The sequence below is a fragment of the Pollicipes pollicipes genome, unplaced genomic scaffold (genome assembly GCF_011947565.3).
Source record: "Pollicipes pollicipes isolate AB1234 unplaced genomic scaffold, Ppol_2.1 Scaffold_4881;HRSCAF=5763_pilon_pilon_pilon, whole genome shotgun sequence".
Lineage (NCBI taxonomy): Eukaryota > Metazoa > Arthropoda > Thecostraca > Pollicipedomorpha > Pollicipedidae > Pollicipes > Pollicipes pollicipes.
The window spans coordinates 18,009,250-18,024,399 of record NW_023596576.1 but is presented as its reverse complement, the minus strand read 5'-3'; the positions used below and the strand labels follow the sequence as shown (position 1 = coordinate 18,024,399).

The 15,150-nt window shown below is 55.4% G+C and overlaps 1 protein-coding gene across 2 annotated transcripts in view; it reads left to right on the top strand.

Annotated features, from left to right (window-relative positions):
• Window positions 1-6: 6 nt before the first annotated feature.
• Window positions 7-15,150, top strand: part of LOC119101431 (hemicentin-2) — a 28,971-nt gene continuing 13,827 nt past the window's right edge. For both annotated transcript variants that reach the window (XM_037224768.1, XM_037224769.1), the window contains exons 1-20: window positions 7-82; window positions 466-631; window positions 875-1,023; window positions 1,384-1,525; window positions 1,816-1,964; window positions 2,415-2,538; window positions 3,023-3,286; window positions 3,579-3,683; window positions 4,022-4,195; window positions 4,696-4,859; window positions 5,448-5,662; window positions 6,380-6,570; window positions 10,556-10,677; window positions 11,177-11,330; window positions 11,728-11,891; window positions 12,485-12,566; window positions 13,199-13,385; window positions 13,642-13,846; window positions 14,684-14,816; window positions 15,109-15,150. The exon at window positions 15,109-15,150 is cut by the window's right edge and continues 56 nt beyond it. In XM_037224768.1, the coding sequence (XP_037080663.1) occupies window positions 32-82; window positions 466-631; window positions 875-1,023; window positions 1,384-1,525; window positions 1,816-1,964; window positions 2,415-2,538; window positions 3,023-3,286; window positions 3,579-3,683; window positions 4,022-4,195; window positions 4,696-4,859; window positions 5,448-5,662; window positions 6,380-6,570; window positions 10,556-10,677; window positions 11,177-11,330; window positions 11,728-11,891; window positions 12,485-12,566; window positions 13,199-13,385; window positions 13,642-13,846; window positions 14,684-14,816; window positions 15,109-15,150 (2,983 nt within the window). In that variant the 5' untranslated portion in view covers window positions 7-31. The remainder of the gene's footprint in view (window positions 83-465; window positions 632-874; window positions 1,024-1,383; window positions 1,526-1,815; window positions 1,965-2,414; window positions 2,539-3,022; window positions 3,287-3,578; window positions 3,684-4,021; window positions 4,196-4,695; window positions 4,860-5,447; window positions 5,663-6,379; window positions 6,571-10,555; window positions 10,678-11,176; window positions 11,331-11,727; window positions 11,892-12,484; window positions 12,567-13,198; window positions 13,386-13,641; window positions 13,847-14,683; window positions 14,817-15,108) is intronic.

The following is a 15,150-nucleotide window of genomic DNA, read 5'->3' as shown; positions in this document are numbered from 1 at the left end:
GTTAGAAGCTGTGCGTGGATCGACACTAGAAATGTCCTGCTTTGTTGAAAGCATGGAGGAGTTTAACATCACCTGGTACAAGGTAATGATCATGTAGGTTGTGGAACTGCTACCGCACTGCTTATTTTTGGTGGAAAAGGATAGACCAAAAATGTTTGTCGCATTTTAATGATTTATACGTTTTCGTATTTTCCGATTATTTCAATTTATTGATATGTATATAAAGGGATTCTCCTACTCAGTCTCCTGTCCTGTCCGGTTTCCACGATGGCAATAAATCATCAGTATGGCATAAATATACCGATTTAAAAACTAACCAAGTGTTGCCTGTTTTCTTCCGAAAAGTTGTACAGCTAAAAATGCTAGCCCTACTTGAATCGAGTGAATGTCCAGTCCGCCAAATCGCCCTCCGCATTTTAACACCGAGATGGAGACTCTTCAAACGCTGCGTCGTTTGCGCGGCAGGACGGGTCTGCGTTCATCCCGTCCCTCTCCGACCTGTATCACCTCACGGACGGGGGTCAGACTCTGCACGTGCTGCGTGCGGACGAGGACCACGACGGCAACTACACCTGCCGCGCCGCTAACGAGGCCGGCACCGACTCCCAGACATTCACCGTCAATGTTCTGAGTAAGTCCAGTCGGCGGTTGCGCATCACTTTCATTATTAATTTTGTACGTAGGTCAAGCTCGCCGCTTGTTTCGCTCCTTTTATTGCATAGATCGACAAATGCATCTGTGGCACATGTTTTTGGTGAGCTTTCTCAAGTCTTTCGACGATTAAAGAACGCGACTACAGCTGAAAAGTGGTCAACCCCTCTTGAGGTCACTACCTTTGGTCTGTGACACGGCCCTGACCCGTGCCTGCACGCAGCCCCGGCGCGAGCGGACCCGAGCGCAGAGGCGGAGGCCGACCCGGACGGCACGTTCCTAGTGGAGGTCCCGAACGACTCGGAACTACAGCTCGAGTGTCACGCGTCCGGCAACCCGGAGCCGGCCCTGTTCTGGACCCGCGACGGAGAGGTCAGTGCCAGGCCCAGCAATATTCGTGGTACTCTGCTCTGGATCCGGGGCGAAGAGGTCGTTGTGAGCCCATCGAAGCCTTCTCTGAACTCAGAACGGAGATACGGTAAATTCTCACTTGACCCTGCTCTGGACCTGAAATGAAGAGTTCAGTGAAGGAGAGGCTGCACATTGTCCTGAGAGGATGTCATTGGGTCAACCGAGACTTCATCATGTGCAAGTCATGGCACTGTCTCTCCAGTCCAGAGTCCGCTCACCTGCTGCCGTAGTCAGCGTGTCCGACGCCGACTGCACGACGTTCAGTCCGAGCTCTGCCGTCTGTGGCTGACCCGGTGAGTTCTCGTCCTCCCCTCCCACCAGGCAGTGAAGAAGGTGGCGCACGCCGCCAGCGACTCCACCCTCCAGCTGGGCTTCGTCCAGCCGACCGACAGCGGCCAGTACCGCTGCGACGTCAGCAACGGCGTCGGCAACGACAGCATCGTCTACACGGTGCTCGTGTACTGTGAGTCGCGTCTGGGCACAGCGCAGGTTGTGGTATCTGCCTGGCGCGAGCTGGCATGGCGGTGAAGGTGCAAGGACGAGCAATTTAACTCCATAGATGCATTTCAAATCAAAATTCACTTTGGACTCAAGATATGTTGTTGCTTGGCTCATGTTGCCCTCCCCAGCTTGCTGAGATGCGGCTTCGGTGTGGTATCTTAGCTCACTGGTGAGCATAGCTGTCGTTTTACCTGGCCGATGACCGGAATGCGCCACGGGGCGAGCTATGACGTGAGCCGGTCTCCATCGCAGCGCTGCCGAAGCTGAGGCGGGAGCTCGAGTATTCTGTCAAGGCCCGTCTAAAGGCCAACGCCACCATGGTCTGCGATGTTGATGGCCACCCCGCCCCCCTGGTCACCTGGTACAAGGACGGGGAAAAGCTGGAGCCGGAAGTGGCCAAGGTCAGCAAAAAGACCATGAGTACAACGACAGCAAATTTATTTCGTTCACGAATGCAAGCATTGGGGGTTTCGTAGCACATCGGTGCAAAGGCGAATTCACTTAACACGGGGCACCTCTCTGCTTTTGTAAACGTGACGGTCGTTTGACTACCGCGGCGGACGTGGCCCGGTTGAAGTTTGGCTGTCGCTACCCCAGCTGCCACCCTGAGTGTTGCCACCATATCGAAGCGCAGCGTCGAACGTTCACATGCCTAGCACCCATATCATCTCTTAGGCTCCGTTCTCCCGCCGCGAGACGAGACGGCTGATCCAACGTCTTGTTATGCTTCTGGCACGGCTGCTGTGAGGACGGCGCCGGCGCCAACAGCATGCGGCATGATCGGCTTCATCATCGCCAGCATACGCTGTCGCTACTGTGTGATCAGCTAACAGCGGCATGATCGGCTTCAGATGACGATGGACGGAAACACGCTGACGGTGCGCGACGTGGAGCTATCGGACGCGGGCAATTACTCGTGTTTCGCAGTCAACTCGGCTGGTCTGCTCGTGGTGCCCTTCGGTCTGCAGATCTTCGGTGAGTTCTGGTTAATTCCTGTTAGCTTGCGCGGTGAGTAAGTGGTCACTCTTGGCCTCTCGTGGTCGAACACGGAGAGACGCATGTCCTTTTTCAGACTGATACTGATACTGTGATGGTTACGCTGGGCGTCTTGGAAACCAGAGGTACGGGTGTTCGATTCCCTGTGGTGTCCGTCTTCCCTGTCAGGGTGTAAGGTAAGCTACATCATGTATCCTCGGCAGCTAAGCACGCCGTAAAACCCCAATGACAATGACGATGGTAGTTGGATGTCAGGTCTTCAACGAATACCATGGACCGAGTTTCAGCCGCCCCTCACTCTCGACTGACGCGCCGCTGCAGCTGGGTGGCGGTCTGCTCCGAGTACTCTCACCTGCCCTGGTCCCACCAGCGGCGTCGGTGTTAATGACCTGTGCAGTTGCAATCGCCGATGCAGAACCCAGTACCTGTCACGATGATCGGCGTCGACCCGTGCCCTCCCCAGAGCCGCCGCGCGTCACGCTGGCCGAGCGGGCCGTGGCGACCGAGGGTCACGACCTGGTGCTGGAGTGCACGGTCACGGGTCAGCCGCCGCCGGGCATCACGTGGTACCGGCTCGGCCAGGAGGTGACGGCCGAGGGTCTGGTGCGCGCTCGCGGCGGCCGCCTGACCGTGCAGAGCTTCACGCACTTCGACCGCGGCGAGTACGAGTGCTTCGCCAAGAGCCCCGCCGGCACCGACAGGGCTGTCATCGACGTCGATTTCATCGGTGCGTGAGTAGTGACTGGCGGGGGGTGGGGGATGGGATGAGAGGGAGGGGTGTGAGGTGCACACTTCTTATCGGCTTGAAAGTCGCTGTTTGTTTTTTAGCTGATGTCAGATAAACTGACATCCGTGTCACATGCACTCCATTTGAACGCCTCACAATGACGCATCCTTTTAATGCATATCTGAGCTCTGTCTCCTGACGTCATTCGTGCCCATGCGGCTTGGAGTGTTGTCGGAGTTAGGAATTCCGTGGACTGGGCGACTAGTCAGCTGACGCGCTCTCCCCTGGCCAGAGGTGCCGAAACTCGAGATCTTCGGCGCCGCGGAGGAAATGATGGAGATTCCAGTGGGAGTCCCGATCCAGCTCGACTGTCCGGTTGACACGGATTTCTTGGGAGGTGAGCTCGGGGACACCGGGCAGCGTCTCTCGGCGCAGCGTTTCCGGGCGGCACCTCCGGGCCCACATCTGTCACTTGCAATACGACAACACTCGAAAGATGGGGCGGCTGGAACGGTGCAGCGAATCATATCTGATTGCAATATTTAATTCCGGAGTACCCGATGTGGTGGCCGCTGTAATCGGCTCCCTTCCCCAGAAAGCACCGTGGAACGGTCGCAGCATTCTAACGCTCCCACCCTAGAGTGCGCGGTATGATGACGACTGTTCCGGGCCTGACTCCGTGCCCAGTGCACGCAGCGGAGTGACAGCAGTTCTGCCCGCGGCTCTTGTTGGCAGAGTACGCGGTGGAGTGGCTGCACGGCTCGGAGCCCCTGCAGGGGGCCGCGTACGTGGTGGACGACCTGCAGCTGGAGCTGACGTACCCGGTGCCGAGCGACGCCGGCGACATCACCTGCGTTGTCGAAAACCAGGCCGGCTCCGTCCAGTACCTGTTCAAGCTCGACGTTGTCTGTGAGTGGTCCGGAGCAGTCCAGCGCGAGTGTCAGAGTGTGAGCGTGCCGCATGCACTTGTGCGTGCATAAAGAGACTGGTTCAGCGTGTGTAAGGCCTGCTAGGATCCACAAGAGCTTTGAGGGGATGGTGCGCCACGTTAGCCATGCGTTATACTGGCATTATCTGAACATCTTTCACTGAAGGAACGCTCGTTTCATGGCTTTTTAAGCAGCTTGATGCTATTTAATATATTACATTATGAAATAATTCTAGCTCTTTTATCTGACCTTATTTTCCGCTGTATGAACGGCCATTTTGTAGCCAATGATTTTCTGGGCTGTTGCGGCACATCCCTCTAACCTACAACGCGTGCCACCGCCGCTCCACGCTGTTCTCTTTTCAAATCAAATTTCTAGTCCTCTGTTCAACAAGTGCGTCACTCCGGCCTGGCCTGGGTTGTCGGCGGGAGCGGTGTGGCTTGCGCCGCCGTGCGGTCACCGGGCGGCCGGCACCGGCAGACCCTCCTCGGCTGACGGCCTCCGCGGACGAGCTGGCACGGCCCGTCCAGGTGGAGGAGGGCCTGCCCGTCTCTCTGCTCTGCCAGGTGGAGGGCAATCCGCCGCCCACCGTCGTCTGGTTCAACCAGTCGCGGCCGATCGTCGCTGAGACCGGCCGCATTAAGGTGAGATGGCCGTCGGCTGCTATGGGATCTGGTCAGTCACAGGCGACCCTGCTGAATACCATTCAGATTGGTACAAAAGATGCATGGCTGCTGACTTTCCTCTGCGGAGGGTAGTCATTCACGTTCGTTTTTGGTTGAGACCATTTTATTAAGGCTCGTACACATCAGGTGGAGCGTTGGCTACTATTTGTGGATTCTATCAACGTTCATAAAGAACACGGCAGCCCATCGCAGCATTGTGCGACGCGTAAAACCCTCTGCATTTTTGTTTGACGAAAGGACAGAAGCGAGGTTATCCTTTGACCTGGACGACACAGCTTGAGTAGTGGCTTCAGGGTATACTCAGCATGCTATGTTCATCCGTTGCCCAAAACCGAAACCCACTAATCAAAACCATTCAAACAATTGTATTTCCCAAAAAAGAAACGTCCACGAAATCTAACGACCACAGCTGCAATACAATTGCAGGCATGTTATCCAGCTCGGTCAACATCAACACGAAGCCATGTATGGGGCCGCGCTGTCGCTGCCGGGCCGCCCAGCCACGGCGTTCCGCTGTGACCCCCCCATACCGCCGCTGCCCGCCAGTTCCCGTCCGCCCGCGAGCTTCTGTTGGAAGAGGTGCGCCGCTCGGACGCCGAGCAGCTCTCCTGCCTGGCCAGGAACGCGCTCGGCAACGCCACTCAGGCGTTCTCGCTGGACGTGCTCACGTGGCCGGCCGTGGCCGTGCCCGCCCAGGTGGAGGTGCAGGCGGGCGAGCAGGCGCGCCTACCCTGCGCCATCGACGGTAACCCCCAGCCCACGTGAGTGACGCGGCGGTGACGTGAGCCTGTGCACCTGCCGGTGGTGCTAGACGGTGGCGTAACCGTGTAAGGCGGCAGGTGCTGGTCCAATGAACTCTGAAGGCATCGCGTGCCGTATAGGTGCGTCGATGCCCGTCTGTGCTGATGCTCAGCGGGCTCGAGCGTCTACTTCGACTGACTCGACGGCAGGATTTTAATGCAATTACTGCTAACGCCGAAGTTTATGCATAAGAAGTCTTCGCATCATAAATTATGTCGTGAAGAAGTCGTGTCATGCAATTCAGGCGTCCGCAGTATTTGTGTTAGAAGCATTGTCAGCACCCGGCTTCGACTCCACCCATTCGCCCCGCCGTGCGCGGGTGCAGTGCGGGACAGTATGCCTCGCAGGTAGAGGTGATCGAAGAGTGTGGACGTGAGACAGCTCGCGATGCTTCGATTTACAACGTCCCACAGCGCTGTTTCCGTCTGATGCCGCACGACAAAACAACAGACGCGTGCATCGGCAGGCACGAATCATACGGCACGCCTCATCCGCAGTAAAACGTGCGCATGACAGAGCTTGATTGCTTTCTTAAGCCACCAAAGCCTGTATCCTAAACATTTGGCAGAACGATTTACAGTGGGCGGGTCACGCTGAATGGGGCTAGGCTTACCTCGCACAGTGCGTGGCTTCGAGCCTGAGTGTATATCCTAGCGTGTATGCGATCGTGTCCGCAGTCGCGTCTGGTACACGGGCGACGACGCGATCGCGCTGCCTCCTGGTGCCATATCCGGTAACTACGCCCACGTGGCCGACACCGGCGAGCTGCTGGTGGCCGCCGCCTCGCTGGATGACCTCGGCGTGTACACCTGCGTCGCCTCGAGCTTCGTTGGCTCGGCCCGGGGACGGTCGGCTCTCAAAGTCCTCGGTGAGAGGAATCGGCTTCCACTGAAGGGTCGCATGAACGGTTCCTTATCAGCGTTTTTGTACCTGTGGGACCAGTGTATCACCATTCATAGGTTCTGGTCGGGGCGGATCCAGAGGGGGGAGGGGGCACGGGGTCATGACCCCCTTGGGGCCCGAAGGGACCCATTGGCTCCGAAGGGGCCCGTCGCCGGCCGAACAGGTGCAGTTTTTTAGACACAAAACGCAACAAAACTGGATATCTCTGGACTTCCAGACGACCAAGAACAGCTGTAAGCGAAAGTAAAGGGCTTATGAGAAGTCAAAAAACCAATTGTTATAAAAGTTGTGAACTGGAAATTTCAAGCCTCATTGCACTGTCTACGGGCCCCATGCTGTTTCCGGGGACCTATATGCCCACTTGCAGAATCATTTCGATCGTTAGGGAGCACTCCACGTTGCCCCTGATTTCCTTGCATTTGCTCGGAGGGCCCTGCGCTGTTGTTGGCAACCTTCCTGCTCGCGTGCCGGGGCACTCTTGTCAATCACGAGCCCTTCCACATGTACTTTCCATTCGCCAGAAAGGCTCTGTGGGGTTAAGCCGGGGTCCCATATCTTGAGCTGCCGGGGCATTCTCGGTTGCTCAGCGGCCCTTTACGTGGGTCTCATTTAGCCTACCGACACACTTGCCATATGTTCACGGGCCCTATCCATTGGTCTAGAGCGCTTCCAATTCTCTGTCGCTTGCTTAGAGCCCTGCACTCTTGTCGGGGACCATCTGATGGCCTGCTCGTTCATACCAGTCGCTCGGGGATCCTTCATACTGGGTCTTGGGTGCTTCTTTTCTTAGTGGGAGCCCTACGCTTTTGGGGGAGGCTACCTGATGATCTGGTCGGGCACCTTCAATCGTCCGGGGGCCCTCTTCATTGGACCTTCGGCACGTGCTATTTGAATGGGGCTCTGCACACTTGGGGGGCTCCTCTGTCCGCCTCCTCGGCCACACTGGATTGCTCGGGGGGGGGGGGGGCTGCACATCGGTTCTTAGTGTTTAAATTTAGGGCCCTCTGTTCCTATCGGGGTCATCTGATAACCTGTTTGGGCACACTCCATCTTTCGGGGGCCCTCCGCAGCGGGTTTTAAGTACTTCCTACTTAAATGGAGGGCCTTATGCTCATGTCGGGTCCCCTTCTGTTATAAGATGCTGGGGCCCATTCGATCGTAGGGGACCTCTACATGTGGTTTTAGGCACTTCCTTTTTTAGTGGAGATCCCTCCGCGCTTTTCGGGGGCCTTATCTATCAACCTGCTCTGGCGCACTCGATTATTCGGGGCCCTCTACATCGTGTCGTGGGTATTTCACATTTGAACGGAAGGCCGAACGTACGTTCTTGAACGTATAAGAACGTACGCTCTTACCGGAGCCCCACTTGTTAACCTACTCGGGTACACTCGCATACCCTTCCCCCCCCCCCCCCACATAGCGTCTTGGGCACTTTCTATCTGAATGGATGGCGCTACGTATTTGTCGGGGACCCCATCTGTTCGCCGCTTCGGCCACACTGAATTGTCCGGGGGCCGTGCACATAGGGTCTTGATGTTTGAATTTAGGGCCCTACACTCCTGTCTGGGCCACCTGATAATCTGGTCGGGTATACTCCATCTTTCGGAACCCTCCGCACTGCGTTTTGGGGACTTCTTATTTGAATGGAGGGCCCTACGTTCTTCTCGAGTCCCTTCTGATAAGCTGCTCGGGCAAATTCTATCATTTTGTCGTGAGTATTCTTTTTTTGAATGGATGATTCTATGTTCTTGGCGAACCGCATCTATTGAGCTGCTCGGGCCGGTGGCGGATGCAGAGGGGGGTGGGGGGGGGGGGGGGAGACACGGGACCATGCTCTATGGACCATGCCGAGGGAACCTAAAGGCTCCGAAGGGGCCCATAACCGTCCGTCTGGACGCAGCTTTCTTACAACAAAACTGGATGCCCTTGGGCCTACAGACGACCAAAAACAATTGTTAGCAAAAGTAAAGAGTTCATAAGCAGACCAAGTTCGTTTTTTGCTCATTGAGAAAGTGTTGCTTGGGGGGAATTTCTGGTGCTCATTACGCTGTCTAGAGCGATTGCGCTGTTGGTTTCCTGGCCCTATATGTCCACTTGCCGGGTCCATCTGATCGCTAAGGAGCTTTCCATGTTGCCAGTGATTTCTCTGTATTTTCTCGTAGGGCCCAATATGCTGTTGGGACGCTATTTGCCTCCATGCCTGAGCATTGTTGATCGATCAGGTTTTCCTCCGCGGATTCTCCCCATTTGCCCGAAAGGCTCTTTACGCCTTTTCCGGGGCCCCATATGCCAGGGCGCACTCAGTTGTTCAGGGGCCCTTCATTTAAGTCTCGGGCTCTCCCTACTTGTTTGAAGGGCCTTGTGCTGTTGCTAGGACTTTTATAAGGTAAGGCACGGAGACACTCGATGCTCAGGGGCCATCTACTTTGATCGAGGGCTCTCTCCCTTTGGTCTCAGTTGCGGAGGACTCTTCACTCCTATCGAGGCTCGTGTTGTCGAACCGCCTGCACACTCTTGATCGCATAGTGGTATTAATTTGTGGTCTTGGATAATTCCCCTCTGCTCGGAGGGTCCTGTGCTCTGGCCGGGGCCTTATATGTCAGCCTGACGAGGCACTACCGATCGTTTGGGGGCCCACCACGCTGGTCTTGGGTTCTTTTTGCTTGCACTGCGGACCCTATACTTGTTGACGGGAGCCACTTTGTTGGCCTCCTGCGGCACCCATGATCACTCAGGTTCCGTCCCTATTGGCCTTGGCGCCTTCGCCTTAGGCAGTAGCCGAATATGCACCAATGAATTTTTACGTGCAATTGCCAAACGTAATCTTACGTTGTATGTGTCATTTGCATTAGCTATTGAGTGTGTGACACTTATTATACCAGTGCATCACATTCTTAACATATTTAGGATGCTAAAATATGCTGTACTCCTTTATAACAGAGGAAAAATTCCGTACTAGTCATCAGACATCAACTGATTACATCGCCCAGCCGGCTAGCCCTAAAAACCATAAACTAGGGACCAAGCCTATACTTGGTTTTGATGGTTGTTAGCAGCTAGCTTAGGTTTTTTTGCCCGTTGTTCCGAAGCACTTAGCCTTAGAATCACAGCACTGAACATGGTCTGTAGAAAGTGAGTGAATTCTATGTGTATGCATGCGTAGCACGCCTAGCTTTATAAGGCCGTGCACATTAAGATGGGTTTCCGTACTTCTTAAATAAATGAATAAGTTAATACATATATACGTACCTATATATATATATATATATATATATATATATATATATATATATATATATATATATGTGTGTGTGTGTGTGTGTGTGTGTGTGTGTGTGTGTGTGTGTGCGTGTGTGTGTGTGCGTGTGTGTGTGTGTGTGTGTGTGTGTGTGTGTGTGTGTGTGTGTGTGTGTGTGTGTGTGTGTGTGTGTGTGTGTGTGTGTGTGTGTGTGTGTGTGTGTGTGTGTGTGTGTGTGTGTGTGTGTGTGTGTGTGTGTGTGTGTGTGTGTGTGTGTGTGTTATGTGACTTGTCTTAAAATGCAATGACCGAAATGCAAGAACATTTTTTGGAGGAGGGCCCAAAGTCCAGGGAACCCCACAATGTTGCGTGCCCCCCCCCCCCCTGATGAAACCCTGGATCCGCCCTTGGCTTCCGGCGACGATTGATTTGGTGGGACTAATGCTGAGCGTAGCTCTTCTTGCTTCAGATTCTTGCTAAGAGCGAACGTCCATTTTCCGATGCGGAGCCGGGTGCGATTAAGCCTCGCTTAAGCTTTTGAGGCAATCCACTGCACACTTCAAGGAAGCGAATTAGCGCTTTCTCTGCATGTCAGAAACCTGTTATGCTGCGGCGTCATATGCAAACCAAGGTCCGAAACCAGGCGAACTTCTGCTAAGACGTAGCCCATCATTGCGCGCGCGCTTCTCATCATCCCGTCTCCCGATTGCAGTGGCCCCGTTCATAGAGGGAGCCTCGGAGGAGCCCGAGGACGTGCTGGCCCGGGAGGGTAGCTCTGTGACCTTCCGCTGCCCTGTGTCCGGCCACCCGCCGCCCACCATCACCTGGTACAAGGTCGGTGACGAGGTCTCGGGAGAGGGTGGACTCAATGACCAAGCACTGTGGCTGGCTTATTAGGGCTCTTCACACAAAGTCTGATGGCTTGTGCAATTCTGTTAGCCTCCAGGTCCGATTCCCTAGATTTGACTCCTGCACTAAATCTCCACCGTTCCCATGTGACTTACACGCGCACACTTAGGCACGCGCAACTAAAACTTGTACGTATGCATGTACACACGCAATATCAAAGGCGCGTGCGCAACTGCGCACGCTGTCCCGCACACGCGCACACACTAATGTCGGCGGCGCTTCACCCCACCGCCGCGCCGCCCTGCCGCACACGCGCACACGCTGGTGCCGGCGACGCCTCGCCCCACTGTTGCGCGGCCCTGCTGCACACGCGCACACGCTGGTACCGGCTGCGCCTCGCCCCACCGCTGCGCCGCCCTGCCGCACACGCGCACACGCTGGTACCGGCGGCGCCTCGCCCCACCGCTGCGCCCCCCTGCCGCAGGACGAGGACGTGCTCCGGGAGCCGGACACGCTCGCCGACGGCGGCCAGGCGCTGACGCTGCGTCGTCTGACGGCCGCCGCCGCCGGGCAGTACGTCTGCGTGGCGGCCAGCCGGGCCGGCACGGCGCGCAAGCTCTTCAGTCTGCGGGTGAACGGTGCGCGCGGGCGGGCGGGGGGTGCGGTGCTGCTGGTCGGTGGTGGGCACGGCTGGGGGACAGCGTCCATCCGTGCTCCGGCGCTGGGTGTCAAGATGATTGGAGAAGGTCGTGGTGCAAGGTTATTGGTGTAGACAGAGGCGTTGCAACCATTGTGTTTGAGTATGGAGGTTAATGATCAAGCTTCAAACCATTGGATTCCAAGCATTCTGGTCGGAACTCCGCAAGCACTGAACTGCTCTACTTTTCAGTGAATTATTCTTTATAAGAGACTCGATGTGAAGGTGTTCGGGCACCGGGTAGAAAGGTGCCTGAGCTTCTTTTGTAGCCTAAAAACGCCGCTTCCACGGCTGGCAACCCGAAGCTGCACGTGCACCGTTCGACCGCGCCGTTTCAGAGGCGCCGCAGACGCAGACGGCCACTGAGGACGTGGACGTGGACGTGGACGCGTCAGTGACGTTGACCTGCCCGTCGGCCGGTCCGTTGGTGTTCAGCACGGTGTGGCTGCGACACGGCCGGCCGGCCGGCCGCCGCCCCCAGCTAGTCCTCGGCAAAGTGCAGGTGCGGCACCTAGCGGCGGGCTCAGAGACCAGCGGCATGTGCAGGATGCAGTAGAAGCAGCGTAAATTATGCGTCATTGATAGTGTCATGGTCATATGAGGGTCGTTGTCAACCGAACCTGACGATCGATGCATTTGCGTTTGGTCGAAACGTAACTGGAGAAGATTGAAAGTGTGGTCATAAATGTAGATAGAAACCGGTACAAGCATTGGATTTGAGTTTATATTATGGGATACCTTTTTCGGACGTGCGGACGGAACTATGTGAAACCGTGCGCGTATGTGTGGTGCGCCGATACGAGCAGTAATGAGCATGTTTGATACAGAAATGAGTAGTTTGATACAGCTTACCTACTCAAGCAACACTGCTTAACTAACGCTGTTGGCGGTTGTTCCGGGTGATTGCGATATTGGCCCAATGCTGACCAGTTCTCAACATTCATCGATACAGGTGGTGATAAGATGAGCCGCAGACTGAATATGAAATGTCAGAAAGTCGTTCATCATTACTCATGTTAGTAAACGTTATCTGTGTTTGTTAGTTTACTCCTCAAAACTCTTTTGAAATGGCAACCTAGTCTCGTTTTTCCGTAGAAAAAGGATGGTGGGAAGTACCAGTGTGTATCTTCGAGCATGGCCCGTTCCCGAGTGACCAAATATAACGTCAGAGTTAAGGGTAAGTATCCCAGACTACCATCGGACAACGTTAACAATTAATTAGTAGGCACGTTGCTTGACTTAAAGAGTGGACATGACATTTTGTGTGCTGGATTTTTACGGGCAGGCGAGATTCGAGTAACTGCACACTTGCGCGGAACGTGAGAAATGTCGTATCGTATGAACTTTATGACCATGTCCGTAAGTTCACTTGGCTTGTGCTCTGATATGATGCAGTTAGATGAATCCGTCTGATTATTTTGATAGGGTGTGACAGGATTCTAAGACACATGACGACTGTCCCATGTCTCGTGAAGCTTCCAACACAGTCCTCCAGCCGGGTGGGGAGCGTAACTGACTCATCATTCTGTGCTAGCCCTCGCCGAATGATGTTGCCATCACCACCGTTGGCGGAACAGTCCGTACTGGCCCTCGCCACCCCCAGTACCGTCGCCACTGCTGACCCGTCAGTCGATGATGACCTTCACCGTGCCCCGTGTAGCTGTCACCACTGACCTGTCAGTCGGTGCTGACCTTCACCGTGCCCGTGTAACTGTCACCGCTGACCTGTCAGTCGGTGCTGACCTTCCCCGTGCCCGTGTGGCTGTCACCGCTGACCTGTCAGTCGATGCTGACCTTCGCCTCCCCCAGCGCCGCCGCGGCTGATCGCGGACGCTCCGCCGGCCTCGGCGGTGCGGCCCCGGCTGGGCTACCCGCTGCGGCTGACCTGTCCAATCGAGGGCGTCGCTCAGGTGCGCTGGCTGCGCGACGGCCAACTCCTCTCGGACCCCTTCCGGATCGTGTCCACCATGAACGGCCGTCTGCTCTTCCTGCTCAGGTGACGTCACAGGTGGACAGCTGCACGGAATGCGTGGTCTGGCGAGGCGTCAGGGGCGCGCATCCATCCGCCCATTAGATTGGACGGAGGTCTTGTCTGTCCGTGGAACACTGGGGGCCCGCTTACCATGGAGAGACTCTGCACTGCCCGGCACTGTACGGTGTTTGCAACGCTGCCAGTGCTCTGGTGAGGCCCGCTCTGACCCTGTGCAGTGTGCCGGGGGCCTGGCCTGAGACCGGTCCTGTCTGGCGTGCAGCGTGACAGAGGCTGACTCAGGCCAGTACTCGTGCGAGGCTCGCAACAGCGCCGGCCGCGCCAGCCACCAGTTCGACGTGCAGGTCGTGGTGCCGCCCTACTTCGAGACGCCCGGGCCGGATCGGGTCAAGGCCAAGGTCGGCGATGAGCTGACCTTGACCTGTGACGTCATCGGTCAGCCACAGCCCAACATTACCTGGTTCAAGGTAGGCGGACTGAGACCGAATGATTTGTGATGGGTCAGTCTCAGTTCATCCAGTATCAGATCAGTTTCAGCCCAATCTACGTGACGGGCCAGTGTCAGTCCATCCAGCCTTAGTCCAGTCTGAGTCCAGTCCATGTGTCGGATCAGTTCAGTCTATCCAGTTTCAGCCCAATATCAGTCCAATTCGTGTGGCAGTCCAGTCTCAATCCATCCAATATCAGCCCAGTCCCAGTCCAGTCCATGTGATGGGACAGTCAGTCCGCCCAATGCCAGTCCAGTCTCAATCCAGTCCATGTGACGAGTCACGTCCGGCAGTCCCCACATCGGGAGCCGTACTTATCAGGTCAATTAGCAAGTGTTATGATATTGCAGCAGGTTTAGTTATCACCAGGGGCAAAGTTTTGCCATATGAGCCGAGGGAAGGAGCCGAGCGATGGAAGATGACGCAGTCTACCAGCAAAATAGCCAACAAACGATTCTTTCCCAGAGTTTGGTCAGCTTTTTCCTCAAAGTTGGAGGGAGAAGAGTTGGAGCCTAATTTGGGGGTTGGGGTGGAGCCCTCCCTTCCCACGCTCAATCTGAAACTATACCCCTGTTTACTTCCCGTTTGCCACAAATTAAAATCAGATTTTCCAACAAGCTAAAGTCAGGCTCCGAGGCACATATCTTTGCACTTTGCGACAGTGCAGCACAGGACATCGAACATCATGTTTTGAAATTGAACCGTCTTGTGAAGGACGCGCAATACTTTTACTGTTTCATATAAGTGTGGGGGCGATGTACTCCGACCATCTTGGTGATGCCGTGTCATTTAAACTGAATTGGTACGCTGTTCCAGGATTCCTCCGTGATTTCTCGAAAGCACAAGTTAGATATCAGCCCAGTAGATGTCAGCGCAGACGGCTTATACACATGCGAGGCGGCAAACGAGGCGGGCAGGGCAGAGCACAACGTGGTCGTGGATGTCATCGGTAGGAAACGGCCTTCAAGTGCCATCTGGTTGCCTTTTCGATACTGCGCTTGTTTTGACGGGGTGCCTTACATTGCATGCATGAGGTGTTGTCGTTTTCAACAAAGGCGTTTTTTTTTATTTTCCATTAAAACTTGCGACATCTGATAACCATAAGTGCGTCATCGTCCGGTGTGCATTGGTGTCGTTCTACCAGCAGATGGTTATGAGCTTATTAAGCAGACTGCTCTGAGGTGCGGCGTAGAGGCCAGCGGCTGGTGGCCGATATACCAAGTGTCTTTCCGTCTCGACAGAGGCGCCTTCCATTGAAGGAAAACCGGCAGAGACGGTCCGGG